Source organism: Megalobrama amblycephala, unplaced genomic scaffold, assembly GCF_018812025.1.
Source record: "Megalobrama amblycephala isolate DHTTF-2021 unplaced genomic scaffold, ASM1881202v1 scaffold472, whole genome shotgun sequence".
Lineage (NCBI taxonomy): Eukaryota > Metazoa > Chordata > Actinopteri > Cypriniformes > Xenocyprididae > Megalobrama > Megalobrama amblycephala.
This window is the reverse complement of record NW_025953397.1, coordinates 139,555-158,391: the sequence shown is the minus strand read 5'-3', so window position 1 is coordinate 158,391 and position 18,837 is coordinate 139,555. Positions and strand designations below refer to the sequence as shown.

At 40.2% G+C, this 18,837-nt stretch overlaps 3 protein-coding genes and 1 long non-coding RNA gene across 4 annotated transcripts; all 4 read left to right on the top strand.

Annotated features, from left to right (window-relative positions):
• Positions 1-39: 39 nt before the first annotated feature.
• On the top strand, positions 40-1,180 carry LOC125261729. The gene is made up of 3 exons (XR_007183418.1): positions 40-113; positions 726-806; positions 1,023-1,180. It is a non-coding gene; the product is annotated as an uncharacterized LOC125261729 (long non-coding RNA).
• Positions 1,181-10,133: 8,953 nt separating this feature from the next.
• On the top strand, positions 10,134-13,514 carry LOC125261718 (GTPase IMAP family member 9-like). The gene is made up of 3 exons (XM_048180286.1): positions 10,134-10,256; positions 10,431-10,527; positions 12,676-13,514. The coding sequence occupies exons 1-3, from the start codon at positions 10,134-10,136 to the stop codon at positions 13,512-13,514; spliced, it is 1,059 nt and encodes a 352-aa protein (XP_048036243.1).
• LOC125261725 (vicilin-like seed storage protein At2g18540) lies at positions 13,514-14,801 on the top strand. Its single transcript, XM_048180293.1, has one exon. It carries the CDS (start codon positions 13,594-13,596, stop codon positions 14,722-14,724), a length of 1,131 nt encoding a protein of 376 aa, XP_048036250.1. The 5' UTR covers positions 13,514-13,593; the 3' UTR covers positions 14,725-14,801.
• Positions 14,690-18,429, top strand: LOC125261723 (GTPase IMAP family member 8-like). Its single transcript, XM_048180292.1, has 3 exons — positions 14,690-14,753; positions 16,490-17,083; positions 17,430-18,429. The coding sequence occupies exons 2-3, from the start codon at positions 16,504-16,506 to the stop codon at positions 18,101-18,103; spliced, it is 1,254 nt and encodes a 417-aa protein (XP_048036249.1). The 5' UTR covers positions 14,690-14,753; positions 16,490-16,503; the 3' UTR covers positions 18,104-18,429.
• Positions 18,430-18,837: the final 408 nt, after the last annotated feature.

Below are 18,837 nucleotides of genomic sequence, written 5' to 3'. Positions count from 1 at the left end.
ATTTCTGTTCATTACACCAAGACATCAACCATTCATTTAAAGCACGACTCTGACGATGAACGTCTGTATTTTGAAGAGCGACTTGATCCAGCTGAAGATACAGTTTCTGATGAGTAAGTGATTTAGTTTTACTTAAATTATTTGACGTGTTTTTTCTATATAAGCGTACATATATATTTGCCTTATATTTACATCTAGGCCTATCTATATAACTCTATATAACTTTATCTCATAAAAATGCTTATAAATAGAATGCTTTTCTGTTGATATACTTAAATTATTTGACGTGTTTTTTTTATATAAGCGTACATATATATTTGCCTTATATTTACATCTATCTATATAACTTTATCTCATAAAAATGCTTATAAATAGAATGCTTTTCTGTTGATATTCGACTTGTTATTAATATGCATAGATACGTTGGATACACGCGTTAGATCGATTAACTGCATGCAGTTGAATAGCATATTATGATAGACGTGAATGTGCTAAAATATGCTTGGTTGTGAAATGCGCGAACATGTTGCTATTCACTAAATGTGCTAACTGATATAGCAGACTGTAACGTTTACACATTCGCACACTTTGTCCAGTAATGGCCAATTGACAGACATATACAGCATGCTTGTATACCTGTTACTTTCCTGTCCGTTATGCATAGGTAATGGTATGAGAGTAGTATCTTATATGCTAATAATAACAGTTTTTTTGTTTTGTTTTAGAAATGTGGATCCATCACTCTCGCATTCACCTGCAATTCTCACTAAGAGGGCACGCAGCAACACAGGCGATAATGAGAAAGAGTAAGTACACGTTTACCCACTATATGTGCAAACTGATATAGCAGACTGTAACGTTTACACATTCGCACACTTTGTCCGGTAATGGCCAGTTGACAGACATATACAGCATGCTTGTATACCTGTTACTTTCCTGTCCGTTATGCATAGGTAATGGTATGAGAGTAGTATCTTATATGCTAATAATAACAGTTTTTTTTTACAATTTGTTTTTTTTAGGAATGTGGATCCATCACTCTCACATTCACCTGCAATTCCCACTAGGAGGGCACCCAGCAACACAGGCGGAAATGAGAAAGAGTAAGTACATGTTCACCCACTATATGGTAGGCCTATGTACACTACCGTTCAATAGTTTGAAATCGGTATGATTTTTCATGTTTTTAAAATAAGTTTACAAGGAACATGGAGGACAAAGACAATTCCATGTCCTGCACCTGTGACTGCATACAACCAACACATGGGGGGTGTCGACCTGTCTGATCAGCTGATACAGTACTACACAACACAGCACAAAACAATGAAGTGGTACAGAAAGATCTTTCTACACTTCCTGGACATTGCTGCCACAAACGCTTTCATCATACACAAAGACCTTTACGGTAACATGACCCATAAAGAGTTCATAGAACAGCTGATTGCAGAGCTCTTTGGTATGTCGTCACAGAAAGCAGCTCCAAAACGGACCAAAAGTGACCATGTACCGGTTCCAGCAGCAGAGCTTGACATCAGATGCAAGGAATAATGCCACCGCTGGTCGTCGGAACTGCATGCTTTGCAAAGTACAGCTTGGTAAAAGGCAAGACACACCTTGGAAATGCCAGGCATGTGACATTTACTTGTGTCTTCAGCTGAAAAGGAACTGTTTTCAAAAATGGCACACAGATGTGTGACTGTTCAGATTCTCTGTTCACCACCTCTCACTGACCATTGGGCTGCAAAGATTATCTATATGTGATCAAGCAGGTTATGTATAGGGTGTAAAAGTGGGCTTTTTTTATAAACCTTACCTTTATTTGCCTGTATACACAAAATGTGCCTTTGACCCTAGTTTATATGTGGATTATATTGTTAACTTTATTTTAAATAAAAAAGAAAAAAAAACAATGATATGTCTTGTCTTTGCATTTTCTTAGTTGACTCAGTCACATTCCTGACTGAATGGCTCATTATGTGGCTCATTAGGGGCAGGGTCTTAATCTCCCAGGTGTAAATCACTTCATTATTCATGAAGAGTCACACCTCTTCGCATATGGCCTACCTAAACAAAAAGTGTCTTAGAAATTTAAAATCAATACAATGTTTTATGTGTCAGAGTAGGGAGGATCATTTCCACATCATTTTGAAGCAAAAACTCTACACTAAAATATACAATTCTCAAAAGTCTTGTGAAAAAAACATTTAGTATGCATTTTGAGGTATTGTTTCAGTTACTTTTTTTGTTTGTTTTTTCAATAACCACGCATAAACATTATTCCTTTAAAAACACAAACATGTACATACATGTTCCTCACATATTATGGTAGCCTAGTTTGTGCTGAATACAGTGTAATGACACTTTTGTCATTAATATGTTTATAACCAACTGATAAAAGCACAAATGTCAGGGCATGTCAAAACTTCTCCAGGGCCCAAAATCAGCCTCAGACTCCAGAGGGTTAAAGCTCGTCCCATGTTCTGTATCGTCTTTTCATCAGATTCAATCAAAATATCTGCTTCTTAAAATTTCTCGTTTCACTTAACCCATCTGTAACGATAAAACACTCATTCACACTAGTTAATGACATATACACTCTCTATGGATTCCCCCCCCCCCCCAAACTAAACATACAAAACATAAAGTCCAGTCACTCTCACACTCACTCACACTAGACACACATGACTATAAACTGCTCACTTTCAAAGTTGCTTTTGGTGTTAAATCTAAAAGCACATCTTTAAACTTCTTTAAACACATCTTTAACCCATTTTTTCTGTAGATCTTTACTTAGTTTTTTTTACACTGTCTTTTATTCAGTCTCAAAACATCTCTGTTCACTATAATTCTTTTTCACAAAAGTCAGCTGGGTTGTTTTGGTTCTAGTCTCATTGCATTGCTTTGTTTTGTTTAAACTTTAGCAGACTGATAACAGACAGACAGAGTGTCCTTGCCTATACCCCAGCCGTCTCTCTCTCTTACTGCACAAATAATCAATTCAGCAGCCTCTCAAGACTGTAACTTAGACTGAATTTAATATCAAATTACTATACATAACCCTACATAACCCTAAATGCTGAATTCACTTAACTTTCTCTTGAATCTGCAAAATCAGTCTTCATCTTTAACACCACCATTGCCTTGGAATTATCCTCTGCCATGTCTAATGACCTGCAGGAGTAAAATCTATGATAGAGACACATTAGTTCAAAATCACACAGCCACATGAATTCAGGGATTCATCATAATGCTGAGTCCCAAACTTCTATACAGTTCTTGCCAACAGGGCAACCAACATCATGTTACTAAATTTTACTCTGGTCTCCCCAGAAATTACGGACAATCACCTCATGTTCTCAGTCGGCTCTTGAAAGCTCATTCCCATCAGCTCTATATCAATACTTTTTTTCCTCAGGGTCTTGTCCCCTGGCATAGTTGCTTGTCACAATGAAAAACAAGCCCTCTCGGGAACGCGGTTTCTGGTGAGTGGTATAGAGGAGCATTTTTGGGTCAGACTGCTGTCCTTCTCACAGGTCATTCCCCCTTAATGATGCTGCTGGCCTCACAGACATCCTGCTCAACTCTCATACCCATCTCACATAAACACCTCCCTTCAGGGTAGATGCCCAGTGGCGGCGGCAACCCCCTGCCTTAGGTTGTCCTCTGTCTGGCCAAAGAGGATCTTACCCGTCATTGAGAAATCACCTTGTGCACACTGGTACCCGCTCTTTCCCATTCCAGACCTTTGACAGTTTTCTTCAACAGAATCAGGTGTTTGTGTCTGCTGGCTTTTTTATAACTTTTAACATCAAACTTTATATACTGTCTTTTGACTCTGGCCCAGCTTAAGACTTTGCCAGAAATGACATTGATTTCCAAATAACCAACTGTTTATATTTGTCTTTTACTCACACATCATGGAAATTAGAGGTTACAAATTTCCAGTCAGGTTGAGTCTTTCTTACAACTGGCAGTCTCATTTTTCTGCCATTTTAACTTTTGACCACCAGAAACCAAACATTTAGACATTAAAGGTCCAAAATCATTTTAGTCATTTTACATTGTGATAGCGATGCGCTCATCACATAAAAACATACTTGAGACTGTTCAACCTTTTTCCCCAAAGTGAAACATTCTTTTAGAATTTTCATTTTCACTTTCACAAAATTAATTTTTTCCTGCTATATTTCCCTTCATCATAGCCACTTATCTCACTATCAAAAAGTTAGTTTGCAGATGCAAAACATATTTATCAATGTGGTTTCTACTGTATATGTAATATTTGCAGAACCACAATATTATTTTACCCATATTTCTACTACTAGGTTGGACTGACAGCCTTATAGCTGCTTTCTCCTTCAACCGTTCTTATATAAATTGTAGTTCTCTAGACATCTAATGTCATGCATCCATTTAATGGATGAATAAACAAAACTTTTTTGTAAGTTACGTTCACATCAAACTTCTTCCCTACTTGCCAATTCTTTTTGCATTCACCTTCTTTCCCTTCTGTCTGCTTCATCTAGCCTACAATCTCTAGTCTGCTTACATTTCACACACACATTGCTCTCACACAAACACAACATCCCCAAATCGCAGTTCTCTTCAACTCATTCCCTTACGACCTTAAGTCTTATGACCACTCAACGTTCCCTCTTCTGGGAAATCACAATACTTAACTAACTCTTCTATCTATTACATGCATCTTTGGCCATACAATTTTCTCATTTGATAAAACACTGGTACATCATATTTTACAACACCCCCTATCACTCCCTGGTTTTGCAAGCTTGCTCTGGGATTCCCCATTTTGGCTCTCCTTTTCTGCCTCCTGTGGATTTGCTTTCGGCGCGCACCTAATAATCTGGTGGACGTCTCCTCCAGATCTGACCTTTAACCCAAAGCCTGACCGTGAGCCTCAATGCTCCCCGATCTTTTTAACCCAAAACCGGACGGGCTGAGCCTTAATGCTCCAGCTTAAGACGTTTAAACTGAGTCACTTTTTCACAAATTTGTTCACTGCAGTACCCTCACTGCAGCTGGGCTCAATCCCAAAATTTGCTTCAGTGCGACCCAGCTTAGATTTCTCAGAAATCTCCCTCCATGGAAATGTCTTTACTGCCCACGCGGTCCATTTTAGGAACTTCTTGATCGCACTGCTTCTTTTTTACGATGTTTAAAAATACGTCATACAGCCTGGCACAATCTGCCTCCCGGGTTCAATTCCCACAGATTGCTCCAGCTCGCATGATACAGCTCAAAATTTCTCCTAGAACTTTTCTGCAGCACCCGACCTCAATTCCCAAAACCCCCCGATCACTTTTTCTATTCAAAACTTATTTTACCCACATAAACTCATTTTTTAAATCACTTAAATCACAAATTTTTAAATTTTTTCCTGTTTCCTAATCTTCCAAATTTTACCAAATCACACTTAGGGCCCTATTTTAACGACCTGAAACGCAAGTGTCAAAGCGCGAAGCGCAAGTAACTTTGTGGGCGGGTCTCGGCGCTGTTGCTATTTTCCCGGCGGGATAAATGGCTCTTGCGCCCGGCGCAAATCTAAAATGGGTTGGTCTGAAGTAGCTTCATTATTCATAGGTGTGGTTTGGGCGTAACGTGAAATAAACCAATCAGAGTGTCATCTCCCATTCCCTTTAAGAGCGAGATGCGCTCGCGCCATGGCGGATTGCTATTTACATGGCGTACACGCGATGAGTCAGTTAATATATATGTGTGTGTGTGTATTGGCACGATTGTTCAATTAATTAGCCAATTTCGTTCATCATTATAAGTAGTAATAGGCTGAATTGAAAATAGGTAGCCTAATTCTAATACACGCAATGACTATTCATCATTACATTTTTATATTTATGTACAGAATAATATTCTTTTACACTGTAATCCTTTTGTTTTTAATATTTGGCATGTTTGTGTGATGCGCATCCCTGTGTGTAATAAGCAAAGTCAACGCGCACTGTGGACGCGCCCAGAGGCGCAGTTTCTACCAACGCGCTCTAACAAAAAAATATTGCGCCATTGACTTTAGACCAGGTTTGAGTTGGTCTATGGCGCAGTCTATTTTCAGCTCCTTAAAATAGCAATGCGCGGGCAATGCGCCTGAACACACCTCCTTTTTTGCGCTGAACCGCCCAGGGAGCGCAAGTTCATTCACTAGTTTAGCGACGTGCTTCTGTGGAGGGAAAAGCGCGCTTTGCGCGGGTGCAAAATAGGAATGACACATGCGTCGGTGTACAAAGTCAATTGCGCTGGGTGCAAGATAGGGCCCTTACTCTTAATTCCCCATAAAATTTAAATTTATCTCTTACCAGAGAGTCGTGTAGCCACCTGGGTTCGTTTCCTGATTCCAGTGGTGTCCCCCTCTGGACCCTGGCGGTCGGCCCCTCATCCCTTAATCTATTCGGGGTAGGGCTGAAACTACTATTAAGTCCAGGATGATCAGTCACAGTCCGCTCTCGGGTCCAAAAGGCACATCCATGGAATCCCACTTCCTGACACCAAATTGTTGTGGCAAAAAAATCACTCCGACTCTACTGCATAAGAGACGAACACGTCCTATTGTCTTTAAAGGTTTTATTTCTTGCAAGAAAGGTCAGACAGGTCACACAGAAACACAAGTAGCTGCAGAGTGTAAGACCAAGAACGAAAGCTCCCCCTCACTTTTATATCTCTAACCTCCAAGGCCGAAGCCTCTGTCCTTTTACCATATTTGGAACATCTCTTAGTGGCTGTAACTTTCCACACATTGTTAGCACAAACATGTTTTTAACATACATCTTGCATGTCCCCATACCATATCTTGCTCTTTCTATTTCTAACATCTATGTTAACACTATGTTAAACATTACCACTTAAGCCAACATCATACCATGTTCCATAAGCATCATATTTCACAAGAATACAGGTTAAAAGCATATGAAAAATTAAAATTTCCACAACAGATAACAATGCAAATGTTGTGACTAGTTCCAGTTCCCTTTCAAGGGAACTTGCACTGCATAATCGCTGTGGGAACCCCTCTGTGTGATGTCGTCATGAAGCACGTATGAAATCTGTCCAATCGGGAGATGGTACGTCATAGGCGGGTGACGTCACTGACCAGGAACTATAAAGCCTACCCGAAAACACTCTCTTTCAGCTTCTGTGTCTTCAGCAAACGCTACATGTGATCTTGTCTGTCTTTTTTATTGTTGTCTGTCTACCATCATTCATTCATTTATATTATGGCGAGTGAGCAGCAATTCAGGAAGTGTGTTCATCCCTGTCCTCGTTTCATTATGGACAGGGATACACATGAAATGTGTGTTGCTTGTTTGGGAGTGCAGCATGCCCAGGCAGCTCTCGAAGGGGCTGCCTGCATGCACTGCAAGCAGTTACCCATGAAAACGCTGCACTCCTGCCGGGCCCTCTTCGAGGAGAGTGGCTCGGTTCACGTTCCTCAGGACTCGGGTCCCGCTTCTGCTGAGGCAGGGCTGCGCCTCATGTCCTGGGGTTCACAAATGGATTTAGCAGCGGGGTTAGAGAGGGGCCCAGCCTTATCTCTGCCCTCACCTGCTGCATCCAAAGTGTCTATCCGGAGTCAGGAAGCACACGCTGATGGCGTCCAGTTCTGAGGAGCTGGATGTTGTCAGTGTGACAACAGGAGGGACTGAAGATTTGGGAGCTCGTGGATGTGCTTACTTGAGCCGTTGCCAAGCTGAACATTGACTGGCCGGTCGAGAAGCAAGAGCAGCAGACTAGAAGTAAACTTGATGAACATTATCTACCATCTAGGTCTGCTCATCCTCCACGTCGGGGTTGACCATTTTTTCCCGACCTCTACACTGAGGTGTCGAGGTCGTGGAAAAGACCGGTATCCTTCCATGTCTACACCCCTCAAACGTCTACCTACAGTAACATTATTGGTTTGAGGAGACACGGGTATGGGGCGATGCCAAAAGCGGAGGAGTCGCTTGCAAGCCATCTCTCTCCCCAGGCGGCATCGTCCCTCAAAACCCCGAAATGACCCACTAAGCCCTTGAAAACAACATCAGCGCTAGTGGGTAAAGCGTACTCAGCTGCAGGTCAGGCTGCAGCTTGCTTGCTGTAGGGACTCGTTCGACAGACGTTACCAAATGGCTTTATCAGCCAGAGGCATGATTGAACAAAGCTTAATTTGGTCCAAAAGATCCATTTCCTGACAGGAAACACCTAGCCGTAACAGAAGTGATGACGTGACTTCTTTTAACAAAGGACTCTGTCTAAAGGACTTCTTAGCTCATCAGCAATAAACTAATCAGAACCCATCACGTGGATCTGATCACATTAAATCTATTGATTCTCTCACAAAACCCTCTTGTATTATCGGACGGAACAGGAAAACACTCATCAACGGATTTAAAGACGAATCTGTCCTATCAATACCTCCCTTGTGTGAGCAATCCATCCTGACCCGGTCACTCGTGACTCCGGTCAAAGTTTAAACTATGCTTAAGGACTCAATCTTGAATCTCAAAAGGGACAATTGTCGATTACTTAAAGTATTAACTATATCCAGAATAACATTTGCTATGGTGTGATTACTAACACGTTGGAGTCAATGCCGTATATGTTTGTATTCCCGTATGCCTCTTCTTTCTCTGGTAATCATTGTTTTAATTAGGTCAGTCTAATAATATGTGTGTAAGAAGTGTGTCATGTTTGAGCTCTAAATACAGAGTTTATAATTCTCTGTAATTCTGTGTGAATGAAACATTGAAATTCAGTATCAGGAAAATATTAAGAAACTTTATAAAGTTGTTAATAAAACACGAGAATGCTCTGCAGATATCACGCGATGTGATCAATAGACAATAGACGAGGCGTGTCTAATCTCCGTAGCAACGTCCCATTGGAGGATCGCTCCTTTAAAACTATGCTGTCCGAACAAGCTGGACGTCAGACATCAGTCAAAAAAAAGTCGAAGAAGTCAGAAGTCGGTCAAAAGGTCGGCCAGAAGCCGGACTGAAGCACAGTCGTTGAAGCCCGGTAGCCGAAACACCGCTACTTTGACCACGGCGGAAAAGTCGCATGGGTCATTGATAACTGATTGACCGGGGCTGATTTTCCATCTAACACCCGACTTCAACCACAAGCTGCGCCGCTGATCATTCGACAGCCGTCACATCCAGACTCCGCAACCCTCTGTGAAATATCTGACCAAAGTCTCCCAAGAAGAGAGCCGCTCAAGCCAGACGCTCAGAACAGCGCGTTGCACCAGCCAACAGCATCCTTCAAAGCTTCCGCGCAACCCACAGGGCTTTCCCGAGAAGACGTCACCTGAAAGACAGCCAATCCAGAACGGGATTCCGCTGTACACGAGTCACGGAACAACCCGATTACCTCAGCTGTCAGAGCAAACGCAGGTACAAGCAAACTTCTCTCTCTCTTGCTGGAAACTGGTGAAACTCCTTTAAACCTAAAGAATCAAGCCAAAGCTCTGCTTTTGTGATTTTCCTCAGGTTATGAGTTAAGTTAGCACTGAACTTGGGACTTTTCATAATTCATCAACTCCGCGAATGTGTGTGCATGTATGTATGTATGTGTGTGTGTGTGTTTAGCCTTAGTTTCCTGTAATCATTAGAAGTAGTCAATAAATCTTGTTTTGATTTTCACATATACGAGTTTCTTGTGGTGTGTGTCAAATTACTGCCTTAAACGTAAAAGATCAAGTTACCTCTTGCTTATGATAATATAATAATTATAATCATAATAATAATCATAATGAAATATTGTTACTGTTGGCCGCAGAATAATATTTTATCCAGAATTGGTAAAATACTTTAACCTCAGTTTTCGCTGGACGAATAATTGATGAAGTGTTAAATATTAATTCTGAATCATTTACAGTGAATCATTTACAGTTGATTCAATTCTTATTCCCTGTAACAATTAAATTGAGCTAATAAATGACTCAGGTCTTACATTGCATACAATGAGCATTTTGCAAGCATACCAGGCTGACCATCGGCCACTCTATGGCAGCCCTGGTGGCCACGGAGAGGCATCTTTGGTTGAATTTGACTGAAATCAAAGACAAAGATAAAACGTTTCTCTTGGACACACCACACTAAATCCTTCTGTCCTCTTTGGTGATGCTATCACCACCATCACCGAGAGGTTCCAGGATTCTAAGAAACAAGCTGCAGCTTTTCAGCAGTTTCTTCCCCGCCACACCCAAGTCCCTTCAGCTGCTGGGCGGGAGAAGCCCAAGCCGAGTACGAGCTCCTCGCATACACGCAGACAGCACCAATAGCAGAGCGTTGCTACCCGTTCTCCCCCTCTGAGGAGCTGGGATGCGGGACAACGCTCTCAGGCGAAGTCCTCGAAGAGCAAGACAGACCTGAGGGCCATCATTGTTGCTAAGAGGGCTTCGTCAATCCTGATGGCAGACAGATCAGGATCCTGAGGGTGGTCCCCTTCGGAGTCTAGCGGTGTTCACCTCTCTTAACGGTGCCCGTGTGTCTTCGGTGCCCTCAGTGTGGAAAGGTCTGTCAAATATCTTAGTGGGTCCTGCACACAGTAAAAAAGGGTATGCGATTCAGTTCATCATCCACCCCGATTCAAAGGGATCTTGTCCACAGTGGTGGGTCCCGAGCAGGCTCTGGTGATGGCACTCCAAAGCATTCCAATATCGGGTTCTTCCCTTCGGCCTAGCACTGTCGCCCCGCACCTTCACCAAATGTGTAGACGCGGCTCTGAAGCCCTTGCGTATGCAGGGCATCAGCATTCTGAACTACGTAGACGATTGGTTGATTCTGGCTTAATCAGAGAAGATGGCAGCTCAACATTGAGATCATATGAGAAGGTTGGGGTTGAGACTAAATGCAAAGAAAAGTGTGCTTTCTCCAGCTCAGAGGGCCACTTATCTAGGCATGGTTTGGGATTCGGTGGCTATGTGTGCCCGTTTATCTCCGATTCATAACATTGATTCTCTCGACCATCTCAGACATAAAGCTAGGCCAGTCACTCACTGTCAAACAGTTCCAGAGACTGTTAGGTCTTATGGCAGTTAGCTTATGGTCTTATATTTGTATGTTTTGGGGCACCTAGGAAGGGTCTCCCCGCATCCAAGCAGAGAATGAGCAAGTGAGTGGTCGAGGCCATCTCACTTGCTTATGAGTCAGTTGGACAGCCTTCAACATTGGCTGTTAGGGCTCATTCGACTCGGAGTATGGCTACCTCTAAGGCTCTTATTTCGGGGGTTTCCCTGCAAGATGATTGTGATGTGGCAGGCTGGTCCTCACCGTATACATTCATGAGATTTTATGAGTTAGACCTCGGCTCCACTCCAGGGGCGCAGGTGCTACTGTGAGTGGTGCGCTTCGGCTAGACACGAACGGTCACTTGCTCATATGGCGACGTTGGGATTGTCGTTCCCATAGCGGTTACGCAGTGTGAGTTCCTTTGAAAGGGAACGTCTCAGTTATGAGAACGAGGGAACGAGACGCTGCGTCGCCTTGCCATACTCCCAGCATGCCCGTAAGTGACTTGCTTCAGCATTTCAGAAGCTGAATGAGAGTGTTTTTGGGTAGGCTTTATAGTTCCTGGTCAGTGACATCACCCGCCTATGACGTAACGTCTCCCTATTGGACAAATTTCATATGTGCTTCACGACGACATCACGCAGAGGCGTTCCCATAGCGATTACGCAGTGTCTCGTTCCCTATTCAGGGAACTAAGGTTATATACATAACCGAGACATTAGTCTAGCATAGTCCATGTAGTTGCTATTTTTTTTAAATAGATATAGTCTAGTAAGTGTTAGTATTAATGGGTCAAGTGTTGATGATAAAGATATGTCTTCAGCAGTTTCTTGGAAATGGCTAAAGATTCAGCAGTTCGGGTTGAAATAGGCTGGTCATAGTCAAGGTAAAGGTAGAGAGTTGGTTGAACACGACTCTTTCTGCCTCAGAGAGTGGAGGGTAGGAGCGAAGTATAGATATGCTAGCTGATAAGATGTCTGTGTCACCTCATTCATGCTGTTCATTCACTTCCCCTGAGACTCGAACCCACAACCTTTGGGTTAAAAGTCTCCATTAGGTCACGATTGCCTCTTAAAACTGTGAAGAACTTTTTTCACTGTGAAGAGAGCACATTGATCTCAGCCACCCTCCTCAAGAGCTGACCTCCAAGACAGATAAAGAAAGAAAAAACAACATATACATTTTTCAAATCTCTTTTGAAGTTGAACACCATGACACTGTGTCATGTGTCATGGTGTTGATGCTCTGGGAATGCTCTGCATGAACCGGTGTCTGAAGTACATGTCAATATACACAAATCTTGATTGGTTGCAGCAGTCAGGTGATGTCACAGGCTATAAAAGGGCACCTGGAGAAAGCATCGTCAGCTTTTTTGTCTTCAGGAATCTGTTTCACTTTTAGTGTGTGTGTGTGTTTGAAAAATAGTATCAGACAATATGAATAGAAAGAATGGCTTTAGGAGATGCATTGAGCCATGTCCTTGTTTTATTACCAGGGTTTATAACAAAGAATATATTTGACTCATCAAAATAAGGAAATGGGTCAAAAGTGCTCATTGTACTCCAATCCCCCTGTTTATCTTTGAGTCACTTGAATTAATAAAGATGTTTTCTTAAATTTCATTATGATTTGTTCTGTTTTTAATTTTCAGGTTCAAGAGAAAAAACAGATGAAGTGAGGATTGTCCTGCTGGGAAAAACTGGAGTTGGGAAAAGTGCAACTGGAAACACAATCTTAGGAAGAGACGCGTTTACAGCAAAAACATCTCATGAGTCAGTGACTAAAGAGAGTCGGAGAGAAACATCTGAAATCAACGGCCGACACGTTACTGTGATCGACACTCCAGGACTGTTTGATACTGAACTGAGTAATGAGGAGATCCAGAGAGAAATCAGCCACTGCATCTCCATGATCCTGACTGGACCACATGTGTTCATCATTGTGCTCAATTTAGGACAACGATTCACTCTAGAAGAAGCAACATCAGTGAAGATCATCCAAGAGACATTCGGTAAGAAATCTTTAATGTTCACCATGATGCTCTTCACCAGAGGAGATGATCTGACGGACCAAACTATTGAACAGTTTCTAGGAAAACCTGGATCTCCTTTGATGAATCTGATTGAAGTGTGTGGAAACAGATTCCATGTGTTCAATAATAATCAGACCGGAGACCGAACACAGGTGTCTGATCTACTGGAGAAGATAGACAACATGGTGACAGCGAATGGAGGGAGTTTCTACTCATGTAAGATATTCAGAGAGATGGAGAGAGAAAAACAAGAACAACAGTTGAAGATCCTGATGGACAGAGTTAGAGAAAGAGAAGAGGTGATGAAGAATCTAGAAGAAGAAATCAGTCAAGAACGACAGACATTTAAAAATGAAATTGAGCAACTGAGACAAGAAAAAGAGAAAGTAAAAACAGAAAAGGAAAAATGTCAAATCAAATACGACAGAAATAGAAAGACTGAGGAAGAGAATAGATAATGGGAGGAAGAAAAGTGAAGAAAGAGAAGAACAACATAAAAAACAAATAAAAGAGAAAGAGAGAGAAATACGAGAAGAGATGAGACGAGAACGAGAGACATCTAGACATGAAATGGTGGAATTAATGCAAGAAAAAGAGAAAATAAAAAAAGAAATAGAAAAACTTCAGATCAAATACGACACAGAAACAGACAGACTGATGAACAGAATAGAGAATGAGAGGAAGAAAAGAGAAGATGAGATTAATGAGAGAGAAGAACGATACAAAATATTAATGAAAGATCTTCAATCTAAACATGAAGAAGAAGACGAAAAGATGAAGATCCTGATGGAGAAACTGAACAGAGAAAGAGAAGAACTGATGAAGAAACATGAAGAAGAGAAAGAGAGAATGAAGATGACGATGGAGGAAGAACGACAGAATCATGACAAAGAGAGAAAGAGAAGAGAAGAAGAACTCAAAAGAGAAATAAGAGAAGAAGAGAAACATCAGAGAGAGATACGAGATGAGATGAGACGAGAACGAGAGACTTTTAAACATGAAATAGAGGAAATGAAGGAAGAAAAAGAGAATGTGAAGAGAGAAAAGGAAAAACTTCAGATAGAAATAGACAGACTGATGAACAGAATAGAAAATGAAAGACAGAATCATGAAACAGAGAGAAAGAAAAGAGATGCGAGAGAAGAGCGATATAAAACACTAATGAAAGAGAAAGAAGAGAGTGAGAAAAAGATTTGTGAGGAAATCAAGAGAGAACGAGAGACATTTAAACATGAAAAGGAGAAAATAAAAACAGAAAAAGACCATCTTCAGATGGAAATAGACAGAATTATGAACAGAATAGAGCATGAAAAACAGAATCATGAAACTGAAAGAAAGAGAAGAGAAGAAGTGTTTAATGAGAGAGAAGAACGATATAAAAAAGAAATAAAAAAGAGAGAAGAACTGATTAGTAAACTTGAAGAAGAGAAGGAGAGACTGAAGATGACGATGGAGGAAGAACGACAGAATCATGATGAAGAGAGAAAGAGAAGAGAAGAAGAATTCAGAGAGAGAGAGGAACGATATAAGAGAATAATTAAAGACAGAGAGGAAAGAGAGAATGAAATGATTGAACAGATGAAACTGGAAAGAATGCAGTGGGAGAAACAGAAACAAGAGGAAAGACAGAAAAGAGAAGAAGAAACAAGAAGAAGAACAGAAATCTGAACAAAGTCCAGTTAGTGATCAGAGGAAGAGTAAGTTGAACTTTAAATTCTGTGAAACATAAATCATATTCACATTCACTTCAGCTGTTTTCAGTGTTTCAATAGTTCTGCTCTGATTCTCATTTACACTCATCTACTGATTAATATATTACTATTATATATACTATCATTAAAAAAGAACTTAGTGACAGTTAATATATAAAAACCCACTAAAATGTTATGTAAAGCGTTCACAGCACACTATTAAGAACTGCACTTATAAAACACATCTGTATATTTAATTTACTTTATTTCAGTACACTTAAAATCAATTGAAGTGTTAGTGCTAATTAGTGCATTTATATTAAATGTAATTAAGCAGCACATTTGGAAAACTGTAGTTATAACTAGTACATTAGTAATATATTTTTAATAAAATCCATTTAATTTAAATTTAGGATTACTATGTAAAAGTCTATTAATATTGAACTCATTTTTAAAGCATTCAAAGCACACTTTCAATAATACACTATAAAACTCTGTATATTTAGTGGTAGTATACTTCATTTCAGTGCACTAAAATCAAAAAGTATTATAGTATACTTTTTCAAGTGGAGTGAAGTACTACTGAAGTAGAAATACACTTTTAAAGGTCCCGTTCTTCGTGATCCCATGTTTCAAACTTTAGTTAGTGTGTAATGTTGTTGTTAGAGTATAAATAAAATCTGTAAAATTTTAAAGCTCAAAGTTCAATGCCAAGCGAGATATTTTTTTTAACAGAAGTTGCCTACATCGAACGGCCAGTTTGGACTACATCCCTCTACTTCCTTCTTTAATGACGTCACTAAAACAGTTTTTTGACTAACCTCCGCCCACAGGAATACACAAGAGTTGCGTTTGTAGAGTGTGTTTGTCGCCATGTTGTCGAAACGCTGTTATTTTCATCCCGCAGTCTAATCACCTTTGTTTGGCCTTCCCGGGGACGCTGTACTTAGAGATCAATGGTTACAATTTATGTTTAACTCGGTTCCCGAAAATTATAATTGTGGTACTTTTATACTAATTACTAATTACTATTGTGGTACTGCAATAGTTAATGTTGGACTGCAGTGCACATAATGGCCACAAGAGGGGACTATGCTTATGTATATGGCTGTTTTCCGTATGAGGTACTCTTCTGAGTGAGTGCTAACGTTGTACATTTTCTGTCGCTGCTTGTGGAGATTAAAGAGTTCAGTCTCTCGGGAATTATTGTCTTTTGTGTTCATTCGGCACGACACCACAATAATCCACATGTAAAACTATGTGCAGCACACGTTATGGTAAGAGGCGTGACCTTTCCGGGCAAGGTGCGCTCTCTATGGCTCTGGGTGCGCTAAGCTGCTGTCGAATCACAGCACAGGAACCGCTGGCACAATCAGAACTCGTTACGTATTTCTGAAGGAGGGACTTCATAGAACAAGGAAGTCATCAGCCCGTTTTTATGACAGTGGAAACAGCGGTATACAGATAAGTAAATTATGTGAAAAATACTGTTTTTTTACACACGAAACATGAACACGTTATATTGCACACTATAAACACAATCAAAGCTTAAAAAAAACACGAAAAACGGGACCTTTAATTAGTGTATTTATAGTGTATAACTTTCACACTTTTAATATAAAATGTACTACAAATGCACTTGCTTGTATTTAAGTATTTTTAGTGCATTCAAGTACACTATTGTACCTGGGATGTGTTATTCTTTTTTCATCTTATTCCATGTTGATGTTATTTCTTTACAGGCTGTGGAATAAAAATGGAAGGAAAAAATGTGATACCAAATCCTTGTTTAAATTTGGTCTTGTTGGGAAGAACAGGCGTTGGGAAAAGTGCATCAGGGAACACAATCCTGGGACGACAAGCTTTCATGTCAAAGACAAGCATCAAATCAGTCACACGAGATGTTGCTGTTCAGTCTGATTCAGTCTCTGGGTTTCCAGTCACTGTCTATGACACGCCAGGATTTTCTGGTTCAGACATTAAGGAAGAGCTTAGGAAATATGAAGAGGTTCTTCAGAGATGTGAATCAGGTCCCTGTGTGTTTCTGCTGGTCATCAGTGTTGATAGATTCACTGAAGAAGAGAGAAAAACCGTGGAGAGGATAGAGAAGTTACTGGGAGAAAAACGGCTGGAGAAAACCTGGATTCTCTTCACCAGAGATGAACTGGAGGATGAAAACATGACAATAAAAGAGTTAATCGATGACAATGAATTACTGAAGAAACTCATTCAAAAATATGATCAGAGATACCATGTGTTCAACAACAAGAAGAGAGGACAGAGTGACCAAGTGAGAATACTGATAACTAAAGTTTTACAGAGGAACTCAAGGAATCGTAAGTCTAAAAATCTCTTTAGATTTGTAGGAAATGTTCACATAAGCCAACAAGGAATTAGGCTTCTTTCTATGAGAGTATGAAATATTTGATTCATTCTTTCCACATTAACAGTAAAAGATAGCTTTCAAAACAAACAAAACATTGATATTAATAAAAATGAAACTTAAAACATGTAAATTTGTACTGCTTTATCACTGGTTTAGCAGTGATACTGTCTGATTCATCTGGATTCTGAATTGGTATTTATATTACTGTAACTCTTTTATTAGTATAGTAGTTTAGTGCTGTAAAGTACATATTGTAGTAAAATAAGTGACTGTGATCTGTTTTCTTTGTTATACAGTGTCAAAAATACAAAGAATCCCCATCAACATCCAGGATGCTTCTGTCTCCAGTCTCTCATCCAGACGGATTGTTCTTCTGGGTAAAGGTGCTGTTGGGAAGAGTGCAGCTGGAAACACAATACTGGGACAGAAAGAGTTCAGATCTGAGATGAGAATGAATGCAGTAACCAGTGAATGTTCAGAAGCTCACACCACTGTTTCAGGCAGATCTGTGTCTGTAGTTGATACTCCTGGATTCTTTGATGCACAGATGAGCTCTGAGCAGTTTATGACCGAGATAGCGAGAAGTGTTTATTTATCCAGTCCTGGACCTCACGCTTTTCTCATTGTGTTTTCTGTGAATAAGAGATTCACTGAACAAGAGCAGCAGATTCCTCGGATAATTGAGATGATGTTTGGTCAGGAGGTGTTAAAATACTCTATCATTCTCTTCACTCATGGAGATCTGCTAGAAGAAAAGTCTGTAGAGGAACTCATTAAGGAGAATAATATATTAAGAGATCTAGTTCAGCAGTGTGGAGGCAGATATCACATCTTCAACAATAAAGATCAGAGAAACAGAGAGCAGGTGAATGATCTACTGCAGAAGATTGACACAATGATAGAGCAGAATGGAGGAGGACACTACAGTAATCAGATGCTTGAAGAGGCTCAGAGACGAGATCAGAAGTAAAGTCAGGAATGTGTCTGTAGTTGATACTCCTAGATTATTTGTCACAGATGAAACATGAATCTGATGAGTTCATTGTAGTCCTGGACCACACACTTTTTTCATTGTTCTCAGAGTAGATGTCAGATTCACTGAACAGGAACAGCAGATTGTTCAGAAGATGTTGATGATGTTCAGATGATGTTTGGTGAAGAAGTGTTAAATACTCCATCATTCAGCTAGATCAGCTGAAAGAAAACATTATAAAGGCACACTTTAAAGTTTACTCTGCATTAAGACACCTAGTTGATCTGTGTGGAGGCAGATATCACGTCTTTAACAACAGAGATATAACTGAAGTAAATTTGATTAGTATGTGAAATCCAGTCCCTAAATCAGTACAGTATTCTGCTGCTGAGATATGGCTTCTTTACTGTTGCTAGGGGGCTATAAATGGTTGCTAGGATTGTTACCATGGTTATACTTGTTCACTGGATGTACCCTATTCAGTAAAACACTATCACACACCAGAACAGCTGAAAATGAACATTTGAACACAGCCGGTACAGCAGAGTGCACTGGACCATTAAGTAGAATATTAAATATCAATGTAGATGATGTTTATTTTAAACTGTGATTTTGACATTTGTCATATAAAGTTGTTTAATTATAATTCAGTGTCATTTGTATCAAAATACTACTGTTTATTTTATTGTAACTTTGGATTCTCAGATGTTGCTCTAAGCAGTGCAAAAGAC